General features: G+C 39.0%; 1 protein-coding gene and 1 non-coding gene across 2 annotated transcripts in view; one reads left to right on the top strand and one right to left on the bottom strand.

Annotated features, from left to right (window-relative positions):
* Positions 1–22,911, bottom strand: part of NDUFS4 (NADH:ubiquinone oxidoreductase subunit S4) — a 118,429-nt gene extending 95,518 nt beyond the window's left edge. Inside the window, exon 1 of the mRNA XM_030881956.2 lies at positions 22,768–22,911. Coding sequence (XP_030737816.1) covers positions 22,768–22,865 — 98 coding nt within the window. The 5' untranslated portion in view covers positions 22,866–22,911. The remainder of the gene's footprint in view (positions 1–22,767) is intronic.
* On the top strand, positions 6,820–6,892 carry TRNAG-CCC (transfer RNA glycine (anticodon CCC)). The gene has a single exon. It is a non-coding gene; the product is annotated as a tRNA-Gly (tRNA).
* Positions 22,912–23,505: the final 594 nt, after the last annotated feature.

Raw genomic sequence — 23,505 nt, 5'->3', positions numbered from 1 at the left:
ATACAGTCAGTATGGAAAACACTATGGAGGTTCCTTAGAAAGCTAAAAATAGAACTGCCATATTACCCAGCAATCCCACTACTGGGCATTTACCCTAAGAAAACCATAATTCCAAAAGTCATGTACCACAGTGTTCACTGCAGCACTATTTACAATAGCGAGGACATGGAACCAACCTAAATGTCCATCAACAGATAAATGGATAAAGAAGCTGTGGCACATATATACAGTGGAATATTACTCAGCCATAAAAAGAAATGAAATTGGGTTATTTGTAGTGAGGTGGATGGACCTAGAGACTGTCACACAGAGTGAAGAAAGTCAGAAAGAGAAAAACAAATACTGTATTCTAACGCATATATATGGAATCTAAAAAAAAAAAAAAGGTACTGATGAACCTAGTTCCAGGGCAGGAATAAAGATGTAGACATACAGAACAGACTTGATGACACAGGGTGGGAAAGGAAAGCTGGGGTGAAGTGAGAGTAGCATCGACATATATACACTACTAAATGTAAAACAGTTAGCTAGTGGGAAGCAGCAGCGTAGCACAGGGAGATCAGCTCAGTGCTTTGCGATGACCTAGAGAGGTGGGATAGGGAGGATGGGAGGGAGGCTCAAGAGGGAGAGGATATGGGGACATATATATGCATATGGCTGATTCACTTTAATATACAACAGAAACTAACACAGTATTGTGAAGCAATTACACTCCAATAAAGACCTATTTAAAAAACAAAACAAATGAGACATGAACGAAATTTCCATAGACTTTTCATAATAACATTCTATCTTTTAAAAATATTCACCTAAAGATTTTTTAAATTGAACAGTGTATTAGTTCCAGATGTACAACATAATGATTTGATATTTACATATACTGTGAAATGATCAGCAGAAATAAGTCGAGTTAACACCGCCACCATAGTTACAAATCCTTTTTCTTACGATAAGAACTTTTAAGTTTTACTCTCTTAGCAACTTTCAAACATGCAATATAGTGTTAACAAAGTCACAATGCCATACCTGGCCCAAGGCTTGCAGGATCTTAGTTCGCCGACCAGGGATCAAACCTGGGCGGGCCCCCAGTAGTGAAAGCACTGAGTCCTAACCATGGGACAGCCAGGGAATTCCCAAAGAGGTTTTAACTTTAAAATATTTTGGGGCTTCCCTGGTGGCGCAGTGCTTGAGAGTCCGCCTGCCGATGCAGGGGACACGGGTTCGTGCCCTGGTCTGGGAAGATCCCACATGCCACGGAGCGGCTAGGCCCGTGAGCCATGGCCACTGAGCCTGCGCGTCTGGAGCCTGTGCTCCGAAACGGGAGAGGCCACAACAGTGAGAGGCCCGCGTACCGCAAAAAAAAAAAAAAAAAAATGGGCAGAAGACCTAAATAGACATTTCTCCAAAGAAGACATACAGATGGCCAACAGGCACAGGAAATGATGCTCAAAATCACTAGTTATTAGAGAAATGCAAAATCAAAACTACAATGTGGTATCATCTCACATCAGTCAGAATGGCCATCATTAAAAAGTCTATAAAATAATAAATGCTGGAGAGGGTGTGAAGAAAAAGGAACCCTCCTACTCCTACACTGTTCGTGGGAATGTAAATTGGTACAGCCATTATGGAAAACAATATGGAGGTTGCTTAAAAAACTGAAAATAGCGTTACCATACGATCCAGCAAGCCCACTCCTGGGCATATATCTGAAGAAAATGCTAATTCCAAAAGATAATGCACCCCAATGTTCGTAACAGTATTATTTACCATAGCCAAGACACGGAATCAACCTAAAAGTCCACTGATGAACGGATAAAGAAGATGTGGCGTGCGTGCGCGCGCGCGCACACACACACACACACACATATATATACACAATGGAATATTACTCAGCCATAAAAAAGAATGAAATAATGTCATTTGCAGCAACATGGATGGACCCAGAGATTATCATACTGAGTAACTCAGACAGAGAAAGACAAATACCATATGACATCACTTATATGTGGAATCTAAGAAAATGATACAAATGAGCTTATTTAGAAAACAGAAATAAACTCACAGACATAGAAACCAAACTTACGGTTACCAAAGGGGAAAGGGAGGGAGGGATAAATTAGGAATTTGGGATCAACAGATACATACTACTATATATAAAACAGATAAACAACAAGGACCTACCGTATAGCACAGACAACTATATTCATTACCTTGTAATAACATATAATGAAAAAGAATCGATATATATGTATAACTGAATCACTGCTGTACATCTGAAACACTGTAAATAACTATATTTCAATTTTTAAAAAAGGATTACAAAAAGATAAAGTCTGTAATATGTAATACTATTGTTCAATATAAGGAAGAAGGACACATCATAAAATGAAAAAAAGTCATCATTTTTCCAGTAATCTATAAAATCATTGCCCATGATGCTTACATTTAAAACCCAAATAGTTATTTCATAAGGAAAACAAAAATCTAAAATGCTATCCTGCTTAAGGAGATGCTGCTATGAAATATTTTAAATTTTCTATACTATTGCATAATCAAATGAGCCCACAGATGTTTAGTGAGAATCTAAGTTCTGTGTTATACTGTGAAAGCAAAAAGGTGAAGAAAATAGTTCCTTCTCTCAAAGAACTTAAGACTATTGGGAAACACAGACAAGGAAATAGGCAATCATAATGAAGCACAACTATTACTAGAAAGAGGTAAGACATAAGAACAAGGCACTCTAAGACCACATAGAATTGGTATTTAACCTAAGCTTGTGAATTCAAATAGTGCTCCTTAGAGAAAGTGATGGTTAAAGTGCCACCTGAAGGATAAATAGACCTTAAATGGGCAAAGGGTGTTGAGGTGGAGTAAGGGAAGGAAAGGACAGAGGGGAAAGCAGAAGAAACAGTCTAAGCAGACAGAACCGTAATCACATAGGAGAGAGTAAGAGAGCATACAAATGCCAGGAGACAGGGATAGCAAGTAGTTCAGAAACACCAAAATATAATTTGTATATGGCTGAAGATTGGGCCAGAAGGGAACTGAGGAGAGGATGAGTGCCAAAAAATGAACAGAAGATGTGAGCAGGGAATATGAAGGCCTCTGTGGCATGTTGAGAAGTTTGGACTTTATCCTCCAGGCAACATGGAGAACAAATTAATACCAATGGCAAGCAGACCAGTTAGGAGGCTGGACGATAGTAACTGCAGTTGCAGTAAGGATGGAATTGAATGAGAGTTAGGAAAATGAATGCTAGGATTGAACGACATTGATAGGAGGCCTAAGAGAGGGAGGAGACAAGAATGATACATAGGTTTCTGGCTCAGATAACTGGCTGGGTGTTGGTGACAGTAACTAAGAGGGAGAATGAATGAAGTGGTGGAAGAGATGATCATTATCAAATTGTTTCAGATATGCTGTGATTAAGATGCCTGTGGAAAATCCAAGTGGTTAGTTCTAAAGGTCTAGAATTCAAGAAAAAGATGCAGAGTCATATCTTAGATGGAAAGTAGGTCCTAAAGTCAGTGTGTTAGGCAAAAACTGCAAACAGTAAAAATTATCTTTGGAAATTCGTTAGGAAGCCCTTTCACCTCACAGTGGAGACCCACATACCATCTCTTAATAAGCCAGTCCTCTAGCACTGGGACAAACTGCTGTTTCTTTGGTTGAGTACTAAATGATCACTAAGTAGAACATGAAAGATCCAACTTGAATTTTTAAATGCTTTTAAAACATTTTCTACTCTTATCTTCCATGTATATGGGTTGACTTTCTTCTGTGAACAGTGTATATGATGCCAATGAACTATATACATTTAAGCTTTCATATAAATAGATGGTAACTGAAGTCACATTAGATAATGAGATACAGGAAGAGTGTACTAGTTTCCTATTGCTGCTGTAACAAATTACCACAAAGTTGGTGGATTAAAACAACACAAATTTACTCTCTTACAGTTTTGGAGGTCAGAAGTCCAAAATGAGTCTCACAGGGCTAATATCAATGTGTCAGCAAGGCTGGTTCCTTCCGAAGGTGCCAGGGGAGAATCTGTTCCTTGTCTTTTCCAGCTCTTACAGGCTGCCTTACCATGTGGTCAAATCACTCTGGTCTCTGCCTCCACGGTGACATTTCCTTCTCCTCTGACTCCTCCTGTGTCTTTCTTATGTGAACCATTTTGATTACATCAGGCCCAATAGGATAAATTCCCATCTCAAGAGCCTCAATTTAATCATACCTAGAAAGTCACTTTTGCATCCAAGGTAATAGTAATATTCACATGTTCTGGGGATTAAGACGTGGACATTTTGGGGACTTCCCTGGTGGCACAATGGTTAAGACTCCACGCTCCCAATGCAGGGGGCCTGGGTTCGATCACTTGTCAGGGAACTAGATCCCACATGCATGCCGCAACTAAGAGTTCGCATGCCACAACTAAGGAGCCCACCTGCCACAACTAAGGAGCCCATGTGCCGCAACTAAGGAGCCAGCAAGCTGCAACTAAGAAGGCCAAATGCCGCAACTAAGGACCAAGCAAGCTGCAACTAAGACCCAGTGCAACCTAAATAAATAAATATTTAAAAAAAAAAGACATGGAGATTTTAGGCCAAATGGGTATCATTCAGCCTATCACAGAGAGTATGCAAAGAATAAAGGTATTGGTAGTTCTTCAACTGAATGGTGAGTCCACGTCAATTCATTTTGCCATTATGCTTCCTAACATAAATATATGTTACATACATTCATGTGTATATAAAATATATAATGTAAAACACTTTTATAAAAGTAAAGAACTATAAATCAAACTCTGAGAAACACTAGCAGTTCAAGGAATGGACATGGGCATTCAAAGGGAACTGAGGAGGAAAGCCAAAATAGATAGATGGGCATTCAAAGGGAACTGAGGAGGAAAGCCAAAATAGAAGTGAAAGGAAGAATCTTTCAAGAATGAGAAAGTCATCCTTTTGGATTGCAACGGTCATGTAAGATAAGTACTGAGAAGAGTCTATTCATTTAGCAACAGGTTCACTGTCGACCTTGATGAAAGCTATTTCAGTGGAATGGTGGATACAAAAATAGATTACACTGAGCTGAGGAGTGCATGGGAGGTCACGATCTGGAAAAAGCCAGGTGCAGATAAATCTTTTACATACTAGTGAATAAAATACTGTAAATAAACAGACAAAATCTAAGATGCTCTAATAATCCAGGAAGAGGAACTAGAATATAGGTAAGACTTATGAAAGGAGCGGGGAAAAGAGGTAGGGAAGAAAGAAAGGAATAAAAACTAAAAGAAAGAAGCCACAAAAGAAAGAATAATAATGATGATGTTAATGATGATGATAATTTTGTTGTTACAATTTATTAGGCCTTAGCATATGCTGCACACTGCCCCAAGCACTTTATATACTTTATGAAACAGATTATTATGTCCAATTTACAGAACATAAAACAGGCACAAAGTAGACACAGAGCAAGAAATGTCAGAGGTGGCACTCAAATGTCGGTAGTTGACTCTAAAACATGTGCTCCTAACTACTGTATTAACTGATGTGACGGCGCCAATACAGTATTTCAAGTATGAAAAAGCTAAGAATGGCAGAATTAGCCAGAAGCTAATTAGCTAAGAAACTAAGAATTAGCCTGGCAGCATGGCTAATATCGGGAGTTAAAAGAAAATCTCTGGAAAGCAGTTCTTCCCAAAGCTAGAGTCAAGGACACTAAGTAAAGAGATTTTAAGGGAGTTGGCCACATCAACAGTTTGAACTCAAAACCAAAAGATTAAATTGGGGACCAAAATAAAAACTTGAGCCCTAAAGAGGGGCCATTTACAAGCAGTAACTAAGATGTACTTAAACCATTAACTTCAGCAGCAGCAGAATACCAATGTTTTAAGTCTCAACTAAAGGAAAAGAAAACTGAAATTTGTGAAATAACCCCAGATGCACACTGTATCCATACCACTACTAACTATGCACTAACATGGTATGCTGAAACACATTAATAAGATGGACAACAAGGCTACCACCAAGGTAATCAGAGAAGACAGTGGGACCGGAGCAAAAGCCTAAAAGATAGCAGTAAAGGGGTTTCCCTGGTGGCGCAGTGGTTGAGTCCGCCTGCCGATGCAGGGGACGCGGGTTCGTGCCCTGGTCCGGGAGGATCCCGCATGCCGCGGAGCGGCTGGGCCCGTGAGCCATGGCCGCTAAGCCTACGCGTCTGGAGCCTGTGCTCCGTGGCGGAAGAGGCCACAGCGCTGAGAAGCCCGCGTACCGCAAAAAAAAAAAAAAGATAGCAGTAGAAAAAAGTTCTCATAACTACCATTAAATCATTTAGACAGTGTCAGTGAAAGGAAAATATATGCTCACCCAGAGAATGAGATCAACTAGGTTACTGGCCACTAGTACCTGTTACATTCTCAAATTCAAAGAAAACTCTGTAGGTTGACCTTTGTCTGCTGGGATGTTACAGTCACTGGTCAACTGGTACACAATACGGGAGTATTATGCCATCATGAATTCTTTAAACATGGAATTGTTCTCTTCCCTAGAGAACTTCTATTATTATTTACAGTTGAATGAGTTGTAAGACCTCAGTGTCCTGATCCTTTGTCATGTCCTTCAGAATATTGGTGAATAAAGCAAATTCTAATAAATGTGAGTTATTTACAACCCTAGGAATAGATTAAACTATAATTATCAATAGACCATCTAAAATGAGATCATTCACTTTCATGAAACGAAATAACATACATAAAGCAATTACCACAGTGCCTAAGTGTTCAATAAATTATAGATATTAGAATTCTTAGGACAATCCCTGGTGGTCCAGTGGTTACGACTCTGCACTCCCAATGCAGGGGGCCCAGGTTCGATCCCTGGTCGGGGAACTAAAATCCCACATACTGAAACTAAGTCTGCACACCACAACTACTGAGCCCACAAGCCGCAACCAGAGAAGCCCATGCACCGCAATGAAGACCCAGTATAGCCAAAAATAAATAAATTAATTAAAATGTTAAAAAATAAAAACTTTAAAAAATAAATTAAAAGAATTCTTATTAGCAACTCCCCTCTCCCCAAAAAAGGTTGCAGAGACTCCTGAGTTATAAGGAAGTCTATAACCGATACCTTTGGTGCTCACATTACATTCCTTTGACCCATTTTTCTTTTCAGCCACAGCTACAGAAGCTCAGACTCCGGTCATCATCCAGTATCCCACCTGAAGTGAACTCATTATGCCTGAGGGTCTTCAGGAGCACTAGTATAGCTCAGAGTACAGAAGAGCTAACACCTCCAACCAAAGGGAAATGAGAACCAGTAGATAAATGTTCAAGCCTTCCGCTTTCAAATGGATAATACTGAAAGGCATTCTGTATGCTTAGGAGATTCCAGTGGAACTGAGCCTCCTACTGCTTGCTCACTGCAGCAATCTCAATTATCACCCTTTTTCCTTCCTTCCCAGTCTCACTCCAGAGCTCCTCACTTCTAGTTCCTATGTCAACTCTCAAATAAACCACCTATACCCATGTCTTGGTCTCATACTCTTCTTTGGGAAATGCCAATCTAAGACAAAGCCCACGCACAAGATCCTAAGAAATGATCACCTATCCTTGGATTGAACACTTTTACCCTAACACATTCATCCTCAAAGCAGATGTTCCAAAGGCATACATCCTATCAAAGTGTAGAATTGCAGTCTTGGAGACTAGAAAAGAACTACAAGCATTTATTGAATGAGTGAGCAAACTTAGCAAGCAAAATCCCAGAGTTAAGAAACAGGTAAGAGATCAGTCTATACAATATATACAAACATTATTTGTTCCCTAAAGATATTGCAATATAAAATATTCCTGGTTCTTGGGACTTCCCTGGTAGCACAGTGGTTAAGAATTCGCCTGCCAATGCAGGGGACACGGGTTCGATCCCTGGTCCGGGAAGATCCCACATGCCACAGAGCAACTAAGCCCATGAGCCACAACTACTGAGCCTGTGCTCTATCTAGAGCCCACACGCCTAGAGCTTGTGCTCTCCAACAAGAAGCCATCTCAATGGGAAGCCCTCGCACAGCAATGAAGAGTAGCCCCCTCTCGCAGCAACTACAGAAAGCCTGCGCACAGCAACAAAGACCCAACGCAGCCAAAAAATAAAAAATAAATGAATAAATAAAATATTCTTGGTTCTTAATTTTTGTTCAAGGGGCCCAGCTTTCATTACAACCAACTTCCAGAGTTTCTATAACCTATATGCATATGATACAACAGCATAACTACAATTACAAACAATGACTATATCACAGTAAACCCTTAGTCTGTTTAATCTTACTCAACTGAGTATTCCCCCAAGATTTTTTTTTTTATAAATTATTTTATTTATTTATTTTTGGCTGCATTGGGTCTTCGTTGCTGCGTGCAGACTTTCTCTAGTTGCGGCAAGCGGGAGGCTACTCTTCGTTGTGGTGCGCGGGCTTCTCATTGTGGTGGCTTCTCTTGTTGCGGAGCACACGGGCTCTAGGCATGTGGGCTTCAGTGGTTGTGGCATGCGGGGTCAGTAGTTGTAGCTCACGGGCTCTAGAGCGCAGGCTTAGTAGCTGTGGCATACGGGCTTAGCTGCTCCACAGCATATGGGATCCTCCCGGACCAGGGCTTGAACCCGTGTCCCCTGCATTGGAAGGCGGGCTCTTAACCACTGCGCCACCAGGGAAGCCCTCCCCCAAGATTTTTAAAGCTTGGTACCAAAGAAAGGGTTTTTCAGTCCCTCCCTCATGATAAAGCTATGAGATATAAGCCTGAAAAAAACTTCAGTTTTTCAGTGTTAAATAGCTGAACACTATTGTGTTCCAACAGCTATGATATCTGCCACATCAAAAAAAACAAGCTGAAGTAGTAGCTGACAAATGGCAGAGACAAATTAGAGAGAGAACCTAGTAGCTTTCTAGCTCTGATCCCTGGGACCAGTTAGCAGTACCCTTGCCCTTTTCATTGCTTGATAATACCAATATAAACCAATTCCATCTTCTTGTCTATGCTAGTCGTTTGAGTTTCTAGGTTTCTGTCACTTGCAACTGAGAACGGTCTAACACAAGAGCTAGTATAAACAAAACGTCGTATAAGATCTAATGCTCTCTATGCAAGGGCTACAAAAGCCTGGGATCCATGAATCCCCTGGAAATGTAACTCTTGATTTTATATATTTGAGTGTATACACCTCTAGAAGGAAGTCACCAAAACTTCCATCAGTTACTCAAAATAAATGTCTGACTCCTACATCCTCTCAAAGAAATTAAGATTTATTTGTTGGTGGTCTAAAACAGTGACTCAATGTATTTTTCTGCCCATTTACATGGGCAACAAATTTCCATCTTTTATTAAATGTCATAATTTTCAACCAAATGCACATGTATTTTCTTTTAAACCCTTTCTCTGGCCCATTTCTAAGTTTCTTCCTCCTACCACAGTTGAGAATCAATGGTTTAGAATCTGATTCTATGAAGAACTTTTTGGGGGGTCACCTTTCAGATTTTTTAAACCTATTCAGATGTACTAAAATGCAAGAAATATTAGAATTTAGCTTTTAAATAATTCATCCTAGGCTGGCTGGCCCTGGTAAGATGTAGTAAGCACACTCTATCCTGTCTCTCCCACTGAATACAACCATAAATTCTGGACACGATGCTTGGAAAAGCTATTTGAACACTGAAAAGTAAATAGCAAGCAGATCAGGGAAGATTACCAGAATTCAAAGTAACAGTCAACCAGAGACGAGTTTACCATATTTTTTCCCTCCAGTAGCCCTTGCCTGAACTTAATACAACTGGAAACCTAGAAATGAGCACTTCTGAAGGAGAAGCATTCTGTCCCAAGAAGCTAGAAGGGGAACTAACAGAAATGTCTGAGTGGGAAATCACCCATTTTTTTCTCTTTTCTTTGTTTTCTCGTGCACCAAATGGTAGGCAATCCTATGGCTTCCATACATGGAAACCTGCAAGAGCCAAAAACTAGAGGGAAGGAAACCTTCTTCTCCATTCATTGAAGTTGTGATTTTAAGAAGGTAGGACCAACACCTACTGCTTTTTTGGTTTTTTTCTCTCTCTGTCCTCCCATCCCTTAGCCCCTGATGCAAACGTAACTGTAGGACTGCACTACAAAACAAGGTAGCAAGAGCCACAAGTTCCTAGACGGAAACTAAAAAGGGAAACCCCATGGAATCGGGTCTTCAGAACATAATGGAATTAAACTAGAAATCAGAAACAGAAAGATGAGAGGAAAAATCTCCAAATTCTTGGAAATTAAAACTTCTAAATAATCCATGTATCAAAAAGGAAGTCTGGAGGGAAATAAGATATTTTGAACCCAAAGATAATAAAATACAACATATCAAAATTTGTGGGATGGAACTAAAGCAATTCAAAAGAAAACAGAAGATGAAGAAGTCCTTCCTAGCTCATTTTGAGTCCAGTATTATACCGATATCAAAACAAAAATAGAACAAATAAAGAAAACTACAACCAATATCCTTCATAAATATAGATGTAAAAATCCTCAACAAAGTATTAGCAAATCAGACACAGAAGTATATAAAAAGAATTAAATAACACAACCAAGTGGGATTTATCCTGAGAATGCAAGGCTGCTTCAGTTATTTGAAAAATCAACATAATTCAACATACTGACAGGCTAAAAAAGAAAAACCATAATAATATATCAACTGATACAGAAAGGCATTAGATAAAATATAACATCCATTCATGATTAAAACCTATTAGCAATCTAGGAGTAGAAACTTCCTCAATCTGATAAAAGGCATTTCTACCAAAAAAATCTTTAGCTAACATTATATTTAACGGTGAAAAACTGAAAGCTTTCCCTTAAGATCAGTAAATGGCAAGAATGTCTACTGTCACCACCCTTGTTTAACACTTCTGGAAACCAAAAAGAAACAAAGGTATAGAGATTGGACAGAATAAATAAACTGTCCCTATTCACATACTACATGATTACCTACTTAAAAAATCCCCAAGAATCTACAAAATACATAAAGAACTAACAAATGAATATAGCAAGGTTGCCTGCAAAGTCAAACACACAAAAATCAGTCCTATTTCTATATATGGCAATGTACAATTACAAACTGAAATTTTAAAAACAAGGCTATTTACCACAGCTCCCCCAAATTGAGATACGTAGGCATAAATCTAACAGAACATACAGGATCTGCAGATTCAAAACTACAAAACACTGATGAAAGAAATCAATAAATAAATGAAGAGACGTCCATATATATAGACTGGAAGGTTCAGCATAGTAAAAATGACAACTCTCCTCAAATTAATCTATAGATCTAAAACAACACCAATCAAAACCTCAGGTGGATTTTTCAAAGATATGGATAAAAATAATTCTAAAATTTAGACAAAAAGGCAAAGGAACTAGAATAGCTAAAAAAATTTTGAAAAACAGTATGAAATTGGAAAAATCACAACTCCTCAATTACATTAACTATAAAGCTATAGTAATCAAGGCTATGTGGTATTGGCAAATGGATTTAGATAAATGGAACAGACCCAGACAAATACAATCAACTGATTGGGCTTCCCTGGTGGTGCAGTGGTTGGGAGTCTGCCTGCCGATGCAAGGGACACGGGTTCGTGCCCCGGTCCGGGAAGATCCCACATGCCGCGAAGTGGCTGGGCCCGTGAGCCATGGCCGCTGAGCCTGTGCGTCCGGAGCCTGTGCTCCGCAACGGGAGAGGCCACAACAGTGAGAGGCCCACGTACCGCAAAAGGAAAAAAAAAAAAAATATATATATATATATATATACACATATATATATATATATATAGTCAACTGATTACTGACAAAGGTCCAAAAGCAATTCAGTGGTAAAAGAATAGTCTTTACAATAAATGGGGTTGGAACAAATATACGTCCATTTGCAAAAAAAATTAAGCTCAACTTAAATCTCACACTTTATATAAAAATTCACTCAATATGGATCACAGATCTGAATAAAAAGATTTCAAAACTTCAAGAAGAAAATAGAGGAAAAAAATCTTCATATCCTGGGGTTAGGCAAAGAGTTCTCTGATATGACAACAAAAGTACAATCCATAAGAGAAAAAAACTGGTGAACTTTATCAATATTAAAAACTTTTACTCTCTGAAAGATACTGTTAAAAGAATGAAAAGAAAAGCTACAGATGGGGAGAAAATATTTGCAAACTACATATCTAACAAAGGTCTTATATCCAGAATATTTTAAGAACTCTCAAAGCTCAACAATAAGAAAATAAACAACCCAACTTAAAAACTGGCAAAAGACATAACAAACACTTCACCTCAATATTATTAGCCATTAGAGAAATACATATTAAAACCACATGAGTTATCCATGATGGAAATGCAAATCAAAACCACCAGATACCACTTCATACTCACTAGGATGGTTATAATAAAGATGGTAATAACGAGTGTTGGCAAGATTGTGAAGCCAATGGAACCCTCATTCACTGCTGGTGGGAATGTAAAGTGGTGCAGACACTTTGAAAAGAGTCTGGCAGTTACTCAGAGGGCTAAACACAGAGTTATCATATTGTCCAGCAATTCAACTCCTCCGTATATACCCAAAAGAGTGAAAACCTGTGTCACACAAAAACTTGTACACAAATGTTCACAGAATGTTATTCATACTAGCCAAAAGGTGAAAACACACCCACTGTCCATCAACTTGTGGATAAAGTGTGATATGTCCATTCAACAGAACATTATTCATCAATAAAAAGGAATCAAGTATTGATACATGCTACAACTTGGTTAAACCTTGAAAACATTAAGAGAAGCCAGTCACAAAAGATCACATATAATTCTCTTTGTATGAAATGTCCAGAGTAGGCAAACCTAAAAGACAGAAAGCAGATTGGTGGTTGCCTAGGGCTAGGGGAAGGGAGAAACAGGGAGTGACAGCTAATGAGCACAGGATTTTTGCTTGGAGTGATGGAAATGTTCTAAAATTGATTTTGAATGGTTGCACAACTCTGTGAATATACTAAAAACCATCAAATCATATATTTTATATGAATGAATTATATGGTAATTATATCTCAATAAAGTTGTTATAAAAAACACAATGAATTATTATTAGACACCAATTAAAATGGCTAAATTTAAAAATACTGACAATACCAATGTTAATAAGGATGCAGAGCAACTAAATTTCCAAACATTGCTGCTGGAAAAGCAAAACGGTATGACTACTCTGAAAAATAGTTTTGCAGTACCTTATAAAGTTGAAGTATATTACCTACGGCCCAGAAATCTTCCTCCTGGGTATCTACTCTAGAGAAATGAAATCATGTTTACATAAAATCCTGTACACAGATGTTTAAAGTGGCTCTATTTACCACGGTCAAAAACTGGAAAAAGGGCTTCCCTGGTGGCACAGTGGTTAAGAACCCCTGCCAATGCAGGGGACACAAGTTCGAGCAGGAAGATCCCACATGCCACAGGAAGATCCCACATGCCACAGAGCAACTAAGCCCATGAGCCACAACTACTGAGTATGCACTCTAGAGCCCGCGCACCTAGAGCCCGTGCTCCAAAACGGGAGAAGCCACCACAATGAGGGGCCCATGCACCGCAAAGAAGAGTAGCCCCTGCTCACCGCAACTAGAGAAAGCCCACACACAGCAACCGACCCAACGCAACCAAAAATAATTAATTAATTTAAAAAAAAAAACTGGAAAAAATTGAAATGTTCTTCAAGGGGTAAACAGATAAATAAACTGTGGTATATCCAAACAATGGAATATGATTTAGCAATAAAGAGAATGAACTACTGATACACACAACTTAGAAGAATCTCAAAGGCATTATGCTAAGTGAAAGAAACCAATCTTCACAAGGTTGTATACCATATGGCTCCATTTATATTACAGTCTCAAAATTACAAAACTATGGAGATGAAGAAAAGATTATCTGTTGCCAGAGATTACAGGGGTAAGGAGGGACTCTTTGGGGTGAAGTCCTTTGGTATTCTGTACACTGATTATTGAGATGGTTACACAAATCCATATGTTTGTTAAAATTCTAAAAACTGTTCACCAAAAGGAAAATAGTGGATTTTTCTTTATAATTTTAAAAATTAAAAAATGTTAAATCCAATTGAGAGTCAATAGTCAATATTGAGAGTCAACAGTCAATATTGAGAGTCAACAGCTTTTCTTTAATTTGGTTTAAATTCACTAGACTACCACTTCTGATCATCTCATTTAGTTTAAAATACAGTATATAGTTCAAAGAAAGATACTAAAAAAATGAAATTCATCCTAAGGAGTACCAAGAGGTAATAAATCTGGTCATTAATTAGGGGTAAATAAAGTAGACATGCTAAGCCTGGAGCACAGACTCAGAAGGAGAATGACCGATGACAAATGTCTTCAATTATCTGAAGAGCTGACATGTGCACGAGAGTTAGAATTTTTCCATATAATATTAAAGAGAAACTTCATTTACCAGTGAGCCTAAAAATATAGAGGGTTTTCTAGGGCCACCAGTAATTCACCATATATTCCTCAACTGCTAGATGATCAAGAAGCAGGAAGTTCTGAAGATTCTTGCATTAAACAAAGGGTCAGACAGGATGATCCAAGAGTTTTCTTCCACCTCAAACATTATATGAACTATAACTTCTACAGTTAACCTACCAAAGTAGAAGACACCAAACATCTAAAAAGGTATCCCTTCCTGCCAAAATATCACCTTTCATTGCATAAAAATATTAAATAGCACTCTAAGTTCCAAATTTTTAAAAAGACCAAATAAATTCAAAATCTTAACAAAAGCCTTGTTAAGACCCAGTTTATTTCTCCAAATCTCATTTGTACTAAGGATATTACAATTAAATTCAAATTACTAATGTCTAATTAAATCTAATTTCATTAGACTTAAAAGACAAAAGTTATAAATTTCATGCAAACTTCTATAAGTATATTGAAGAAATTTCTTGAAAAATAAGTACTCTTTCCACACAAAGGGTGGTAGTCCTCAAAAGAGCCAAAACATCTGTATTCACTTTAAAGCTCATCAAGACAGACTGACATTTTTAGGAGAAGCATATGGCTTGCTGAACAGTCATCTAGAACAGGATCTTTCGTCTAGTAAACCCTATTCAAGGACCATTTACTTATGTATGGAGTGGCTGAATAAAGAAAAGAACATATTTTTAAGTCCTAGAAAACACAAAGAAATAAACTCTTCATCTAGCTTTGTTAAGGATACAGCAAAACACATTAGAAAAGCAGCCAGATCTTTACTCTCAGAGACAGTGCTCTCAACATCTGAAACAATTCTAAGAAATCACTGAAACAAAAGAACTCTAGAAAAGCTTTCTTAGAGAACTATATCCAGCCAAAGACCACCTCCCTAAAAAAGGCATTTCCATTTTAAAGGATAAAACACTTTCTTCTTAAAACTCTGAAGGGCAGAGTTCAACAGCTGCGCTATATTAAACCTGAGCCCTTCCAAAAGGAAGAACAAGAGTCTCTGGAGAGCGAGTAACATGGCCTGCTTTCTCCAAAATTATCAAAATGCCTGCTTTGCCTCAAAGGAAAGTTTCTCCAAGAAAAAGCCTCTATACAATACATGGGTGAAAAACAAAACGTAGATTAGGAAAACATGCAAAAATAGAAGCATTTGTTTCTGGAAATCTCCTCCGCCTAAGGCAAAATGCATTTTGAAGTCCTTCAAGACATAGCATGGAAACTATTAAACAAAAAAAACCAAAAACAGTAGTTTTCAGCCCTAGCTTCCCTTCAGAATCACTATAGAGCTAGATCTCAACATAAATTTACTGAACCAATATATACTGGGACCAAGGCATCTGAATTATTTATGCACACAGCAAGTGATTTTGATGCACAGCAAGGTTTTAAAAACAACTGAACTGGAGCATGATCCCATAGAGGAAAAATTAAAGTCTAGTGAGTAAAGACAAGGAGGAAAGGTCACATTTGAGCAACTAACTAGTTCTAAAGAACCTAAGGTTGTATACACCTACTAAAATAGTCAGTAACAAACAGAAAGAAAATTTGAAACAGAAATTCTGAATTGTTCTCATGCCATTACTTAAAGGACAAAAGTCTTAGAATAGTTTGCTAAAATATCCAAATATTTAGATGAAAGTTGTTATGAAGAATCTGATCACTGCAAAGGTTCCATCAGGGTCTCTGGATACTGCAAACTGAAAAAAAGAAAAGTTATAATAAGAGCTCATGTATTATATGTATTATCTGTCAACCTTTAAAAAGTTCAAGGCTTTGGGCTTCCCTGGTGGCGCAGTGGTTGAGACTCCACCTGCTGATGCAGGGGACACGGGTTCGTGCCCCGGTCCGGGAGGATCCCACATGCCGCGGAGCGGCTGGGCCCGTGAGCCATGGCCGCTGAGCCTGCACGTCCGGAGCCTGTGCTCCGCAGCGGGACAGGCCACAACAGTGAGAGGCCCGTGTACAGAAAAAAAAAAAAAAAAAAAAAAAAGTTCAAGGCTTTAATCACAACAAAGTAAATTTCAGCCATTATCAAAGCTTTATTAAGCCTACTTCATTTTACACAAAATTCTACCAGGTTTTACTTGCTTGGTATTCAAATCCATGATAAACGAAAAGTGGCAGTGGAACTGCTAAAGGGGAGCAGACCAGTCAAGGAAGGATACAAAAACACTATTAAAAAGTAGACATGGGCTTCCCTGGTGGCGCAGTGGTTGAGAGTCCGCCTGCCGATGCAGGGGACACGGGTTCGTGCCCCGGTCTGGGAAGATCCCACATGCCGCAGAGCAACTAGGCCTGTGAGCCATGGCCGCTGAGCCTGTGCGTCCGGAGCCTGTGCTCCGCAACGGGAGAGGCCACAACAGTGAGAGGCTCGCGTACCGCAAAAAAAAAAAAAAAAAAAAGTAGACATGGGACTCCCTGGTGGCGCAGTGGTTGGGAGTCCGCCTGCCGATGTGGGGCCGCGGGTTCGCGCCCCGGTCCGGGAGGATTCCGCGTGCCGCGGATCGGCTGGGCCCGTGGGCCGTGGCCGCTGGGCCTGCGCGTCTGGAGCCTGTGCTCCGCAGCGGGAGGGGCCACGGCAGTGAGAGGCCCGCATACCGCAAAAAAAAAAAAAAAAAAAAAGTAGACACAAGAACTCAGAAAGCACAGCAGACACTTGATAGTTTTTAAAGGCAGCAGAATACGGTAACTCTATTTCCTAATGATCACTAGAGTGAAGAAAAAGAAAAATATGTTCAGTATACCTTGTTTAATTCATACCTTACATGTATTTTGTTTAAGAGTGTAAGAAAGTATAATAATCAAGTTACCTATACAAAGTCTCTCATCAAAAATAATTACAAAATTTAGGGGAAAAAATCCTTACCACAAAAATAACCACAAAATCCCCTAATTCCTCAATTGGAGACTCTAGCTGTATAAAAGGAACAATGGAATGAAAGTAAAGAGCATCAGATAGTCTTTTAAATACAGGATACACCTTGAAGGGAGGGACAGACTGGGATTTTGGGACTGACATGTACACACTGCTATATTTAAATAGATAACCAACAAGGACCTACTGTATAGCACAGGGAACTCTGCCCAATATTCTGTAATAACCTAAATGGGAAAAGAATTTGAAAAAGAATAGATATATGTATATGTATAACTGAATCACTTTGCTATACACCTGAAACTAACAGAACATTGTTAAACAACTATACTCCAACACAAAATAAAAAAAATATATATATATACCTTGCTAAAAAGAAAACAGAGAAGACACTGAGATTTTAATTTACTATTACCAGACATAATATTTCTCTCTGCAAAAGTCAACATATTCCTTTAAATTGCTAAGTCAGACCATTTCCTAGTAATGTAAACTTAAAATCTGTTTCTTTGTCTGAAAAATGAGAATAAAAACATGTGAGTTGTAGGATTACTGTAAGAAATGGGATAACAAAGGTAACGTCCTTGGCACAGTGGCTAATACACAGTGAGAAATAAATGTTAGCTGCCATTATTAATTTGTACTCAGAATAAACATCATAAAAATGATTCTCAATGTTCACCAAAGGGTATATTTTAGAAGCTTTTCCATTTGAAATGGTCTTATTCTGCATTCACCCCATACCCAGAGACCTCTCTAAAATGTATTATACAGGAATCAATTTGCCCCATCTTTCTTCATTAAGTCCCATGTATTATCAACTTTTAAAAACTTCATGTAAAGTAGCTTGCACACAGCAAGTCTAATAATCACATTTAGTTACTATTATTCCTAAAGAGCTCTCATGCTCTGTGAGTACCCTTTCTCAAATTAAGTTCATTTCCACCTCTGTTTTAAATTTGAAAACAAAAGAGGAATCAGGACACTTGTCAAAGAAGTGCTTGAGTACAAAAAAAATCTATTTAGGGACTTCCCTGGTGGCACAGTGGTTAAGAATCCACCTGCCAATGCAGGGGACACAGGTTCAACTCCTGGTCCAGGAAGATCCCACATGCCGCAGAGCAACTAAGCCCGTGCGTCACAACTACTGAACCTGAGCTCTAGAGCCCATGAGCCACAACTACTGAGCCCACATGCCACAACTACTGAAGCCCGTGCACCTAGAGCCTGTGCTCCACAACAAGAGAAGGCACCACAATGAGAAGCTCGTGCACCACAACAAAGAGTAGCCTCCACTCACCACAACCAGAGAAAAGCCCGCACGCAGCAACGAAAACTCAACACAGCCAAAAATAAATAAATAAATAAATTTATTAAAGAAAAAAATAACCTGCTCATTTTCAAGTGTGTGTGTGCACGCTCACTTGTGTGTAGACGAGTCAGTATAGGTTGTTATGCTGAGGCAGCCAACAATCCAAACAACTTTGTGGCTTATAACAAAGTTTGTTTCTGTCACTTTACATTTTATATAACCTATAAGAATCAGCTTCTGCTTTCCTCCATGTTATCTTTATTCCAGGATCTAGGCTGAAAGAAAAGACCCCACCAGGGAAGCAGAGGAAAAAATGACATGGCAAAACATGGGATAGCTCTTGGAGCTTCTGCTTGACATGGTATAACATTCTTGGTTAACATTTCATTGGTCAAGGGACTTTCCTGGTGATCCAGTGGTTAAGAATCTGCCTTCCAATGCAGATTACACGGGTTCGATCCCTGGTCCGGAACTAAGATCCCACATGCCACGGGGCAACTAATCCCACGTGCAGCAACTACTGAGCCCGTGTGCCACAACTAGAGAGCCCATGCACTACAACTACAGAGCCCATGCCCTCTGGAGCCTGTGCATCACAACCAGAGAGAAGCCCATGCACCACAACTAGAGAGAAGCCCATGCACCACAACTAGAGAGAAGCCCATGCACCACAACTAGAGAGGAGCGAGCCCACGCGCCGCAATGAAAGATTCCCCCGTGCCACAACTAAGACCCGATGCAGCCATAAATAAATAAATATTTTTTAAAAAAAAATATGGCGGGTAGAGGAGATGGTCCCCTTGGAAAAAAAAAATTCATTGGTCAAAACAAGTCACTTGGCCAATGGAGTGGTGATGTATAATCCTGTCACAGGGAATGGAAATTAATATTATAAATAATAATACCATCTACCACGATATCCACCATCGAAACTAAAGAAAAGAAAAATATTCAGGCTATTCAAACCAATAATAAAATCAGCATTTATTTAGGTAAGGTTTACTATGTGCCAAGACATTATTCTAATATTTACTAGTGTTAAAATATTTAAATAAACAAAGATGTCTGCTACTGATGAAAACAGACCAACTAATTATGGGTATTTTTTAATGAGGAAAATAAACAAAACAATGAAACCTATTAGAAAACACATTAGAAACATTGAAAGCTCACAAAACTTGGCTTTGATATGTTCCAGACAGCAAAAAGTAGCTGCCCTTCAGAGGAATTTGTTTATCCAGCTTATCTGAAGCAGAAGCTAACCTACTGATTTTAAATGTCCTAAATGTTTTTCAAATTAGGGCTGAGACAGTTTCTTAGCAAGGTGTAATACACACAGAACTCTTATCAAACTTAGTGCCTCTTACTCATTGAAGGTTCCTACAGACTCATATTCATACTGGCTTATCTAACGCTGAAAAAGGAAACATAGCAACAAAATACAGCCAGAGACTGGAGCACAAAATAGGCCTCACAAAAAGGTCCCAAACACTCAGTCCCCACCAGTATTAATTAACACCCTCTGAAGACCCTAAGGAGCTATATTTGAGGTAAACACAAGACTCAGTCCAATTGAGAAGTGATAGAACAGGGCTAGGTGAGATAAGTATGCATGAATAGGTTAAAGAAAACAAAAACAAAAACACTGTATCAAATGTCCTGAGTCCCAAGTATTGCTATTTTGAAATAGAGTGCCATTTTATCTGATTTTAGATTAATATCCTAAATAGTTAAACTTACCCTGGACAATCCCTTAGGAAAGTCAGGGAAAGTAAGAATAAATGTAGGCCATATATCCGGGGTTGTCCCCCCTCTCTTCAGCCCAGGCAAGTAAGAAGCATGTGGAAACAGACTCACTCTAAAGCAGGATCTCAGCAACTAGATCAGCTGAATCAACTACACTGTTTAAACAATTTTTCCTCTTTCTTATGTGTACACATTGTTGGGTTTTTCTGGTTTGCTCTTTGGGTTTTTACAGATATACTAAAGTTAAATTCATAAAAGTTAATGTAGCAGTTAACTGCTTCTTTCCTTCTGCTGATAGTTCCTTTTCTTCAGTATTTATATTTGTTCACTACTCCCTTCTTTATCGAGGGCCTTACTGATTCTATCCCCCCTCATTTCACTGAAGTGATCTGAAATGTCACATCATTTGCAAATATTTTCTAAGCAATAAAATGAATTTTAGATGCAGATGTCCCCAATAATTGGTTCTCTTTCCACGCTCTACCTTTTCAGATCCTCATTCCTCTCAAAACATAATGTGAAGAGAGTGCTTAAGGCCGAAAAGCAAATAATATCTAAGAGAGAAGTGCCATAAATTTCTCTCAAGGTGAAGTGAACAACATAAGCTCTTCGGGTAAAAAAGGTGGTAAAGAAAGCAAATAAATGTATCATTTCACTTGAGCTTAAAATTTGTTTTCCTTGACTTTTAAGTTTTTTAAAGTCTGAAACAAAGGTCATCTTACATGATTTAAAATTTTATTTTCAAATCTCTTTTAACACATTTGCAAGCAGAAACTCTTTAAATGTGGATAAGTAGTACTAATTAGCAAAGTTTCCAAAATCTAGTATCTTAACTTCGACAACTATAAATTGCTAACAAAATGGCTGTGACTTAGACATACATCCATGTTTTGATTAGCCAGGGACCCTTCAAATTTGTTCTCAGTTCTAGGAATACCATGAACTTCTAGGGAATGCAAAATTAATGCCCATAATATCTAGAAGAATAAGAACTAACCTTGGTCACCTCTATTCTAGACCTAAGTCAACCAGTGGAGCATCTTACCTTAGAGAAATACTCATGTGTAGAACAGTTAACTGTTGTACAAACTTACCTTTCCCCAATCTTACAATTCTTATTTTTCAATGACACTATATTATGTATACATCGCTCTATTATTGCCTTCAAGACTTTTCATAAGCCACTGACATCATCTTTCCCATCCATCATCCACTATTTAAAACCTTAATAAAACTTACCTCCAAAAATCCTTTCTAATTAACTCTAGTTCTAACTCTCTGTATTCCCTTTATGTTTAATATAACACTAAACTAATTAGCGTTTCACTAGACCCTCTTTTCAATTTTTAACCACTCCCATTCCTCCCACCCCTTCATATCTGTCCATCCAGTCTTTCCATCGCTGTTCTAAGCACTCATGTAGAAGATACTGAACATAAGCCCTGGTTAGTATTTATACTAACAAGCTGTGAAAATAGCAATGAAACAAAATAACTCTTCGCAGACAAAAATGCTAGAATGTGTGTGTGCGCGCGCGGGCGCGCGCATGCTGTTGTGTTAGTACTATAATAAAGTCAGGAAAATCCAGAAAAATAGGGAAATGGAGGGTTAAGTAACGAAGTCGAAAAAGAAATCACCATCACAAAAATGCTTCAAGGCAAAACAATGAACGACAACAATCTCTGAATTACTGTATCACTGTGAGGCTTTAATAAAATTCTGGATGGGAAAACTCCCGGCATTACCACCAGTCCTTTAAAAATTACTTTCCAGTACTACTAGCAGTGATATTTTTACTAACGTTGAGTTTTCCTCCCAAGCAGCCTGATAAATAAAACAATCTTTCAGCGCAGAAACCCAATCAATATCACCTAAAGCCGTGGAAGGGGAGGAAGTGATTTAACCCTCCAGTAAAGACTGGAGTGATGGGCAAACAGGTAAAAAAATGGAGGGGTGCGGAAAGTGGGGAGAAAAATGAGTGAGACTCCGCCCCCTCTCTCTCTGGGGGTTCGGCTCTTAGCTCCGGAGACAGCCCCACTCCGCAGACCCCTCACAGCAGCAGTCCAAGTTTCCAAGAAACCAGAGGTACTCCTCCCCCCTCCCCGCATTCACGCCCCCGCTGGCCTGGCCAAGCTTCCCCAGGTCGCAGCTAGTCCCAAATCCGCCCGCCCTCTCCCGTGCAAAGGGTCAGCAGAGGACGTTTTCCCGAGGCCTTCTCCGGGACCCAGCAGCAAAGACCTCCGCAAAAGTGGAGAGACCCGAGAAGCTTGAAGAAGCCTCACAATGCTGTTACCTGGTAGGAACCTTGGAAACGGAAACGGCAGCTACAGCCGCTGCCCTTCTCCCCCGCAACGCTTGCCTCAGCGCCACTGACATTGAGACCGCCGCCATCTTGCTGCAGGCAAACACTAGGACGGATCACCGCAAGGGACAAACTTCCTTCGTTTTCAAGCCAATGGAACCGCAATGCAACGGAGTGGGTTTTTTGGGTTAATTTTATCCTTGTTTGGTGTTTTGTTAAATAATGGAGTTTAGAAAAGAGGTGAAACGTTTGGTTGAAAGAGATAAGAAGGAAAGTGGACGGAAGAAAAATGCAGAAGTGCATTAAGTGTAAAGATCGTCCTCATAGAGTAAAATCCTTTTTTGTTGTTAAGGACTGGTTACTTAGCAGTTAATGAAGAGACCAAAAGAAAACACTTGAAAGTTTAAACACCTGCAACTCATAATTTTTTCAAAGGACTCAATATTTAGGGCTGAGCCCACTGGAAGAGCCAGAGGGCTCGTTGGTTCTTGAGAACCTTAAGTAGTACTTTTCCAAAGTGTTGCCAGATTAAGTTTGCAAGACCTCAGGAAAGGACTGTATTCAGTTTGGTGTTCTGTAGTTGATAGTTATAATGGTCATATTTTCCAAATGAAAAATCTAGACACATGGCCTGGCAAAGGATTATTTTTTGACGTGTGTATTTATATGACAAACTAACGGAACATAATATTTTATATCATTCTTTTCCCAGTAAATCCTGAATGTGTG

The sequence above is a fragment of the Globicephala melas genome, chromosome 3, assembly GCF_963455315.2.
Source record: "Globicephala melas chromosome 3, mGloMel1.2, whole genome shotgun sequence".
Classification (NCBI taxonomy): Eukaryota; Metazoa; Chordata; class Mammalia; order Artiodactyla; family Delphinidae; genus Globicephala; species Globicephala melas.
This window is presented reverse-complemented; position numbering and strand designations above follow the sequence as displayed.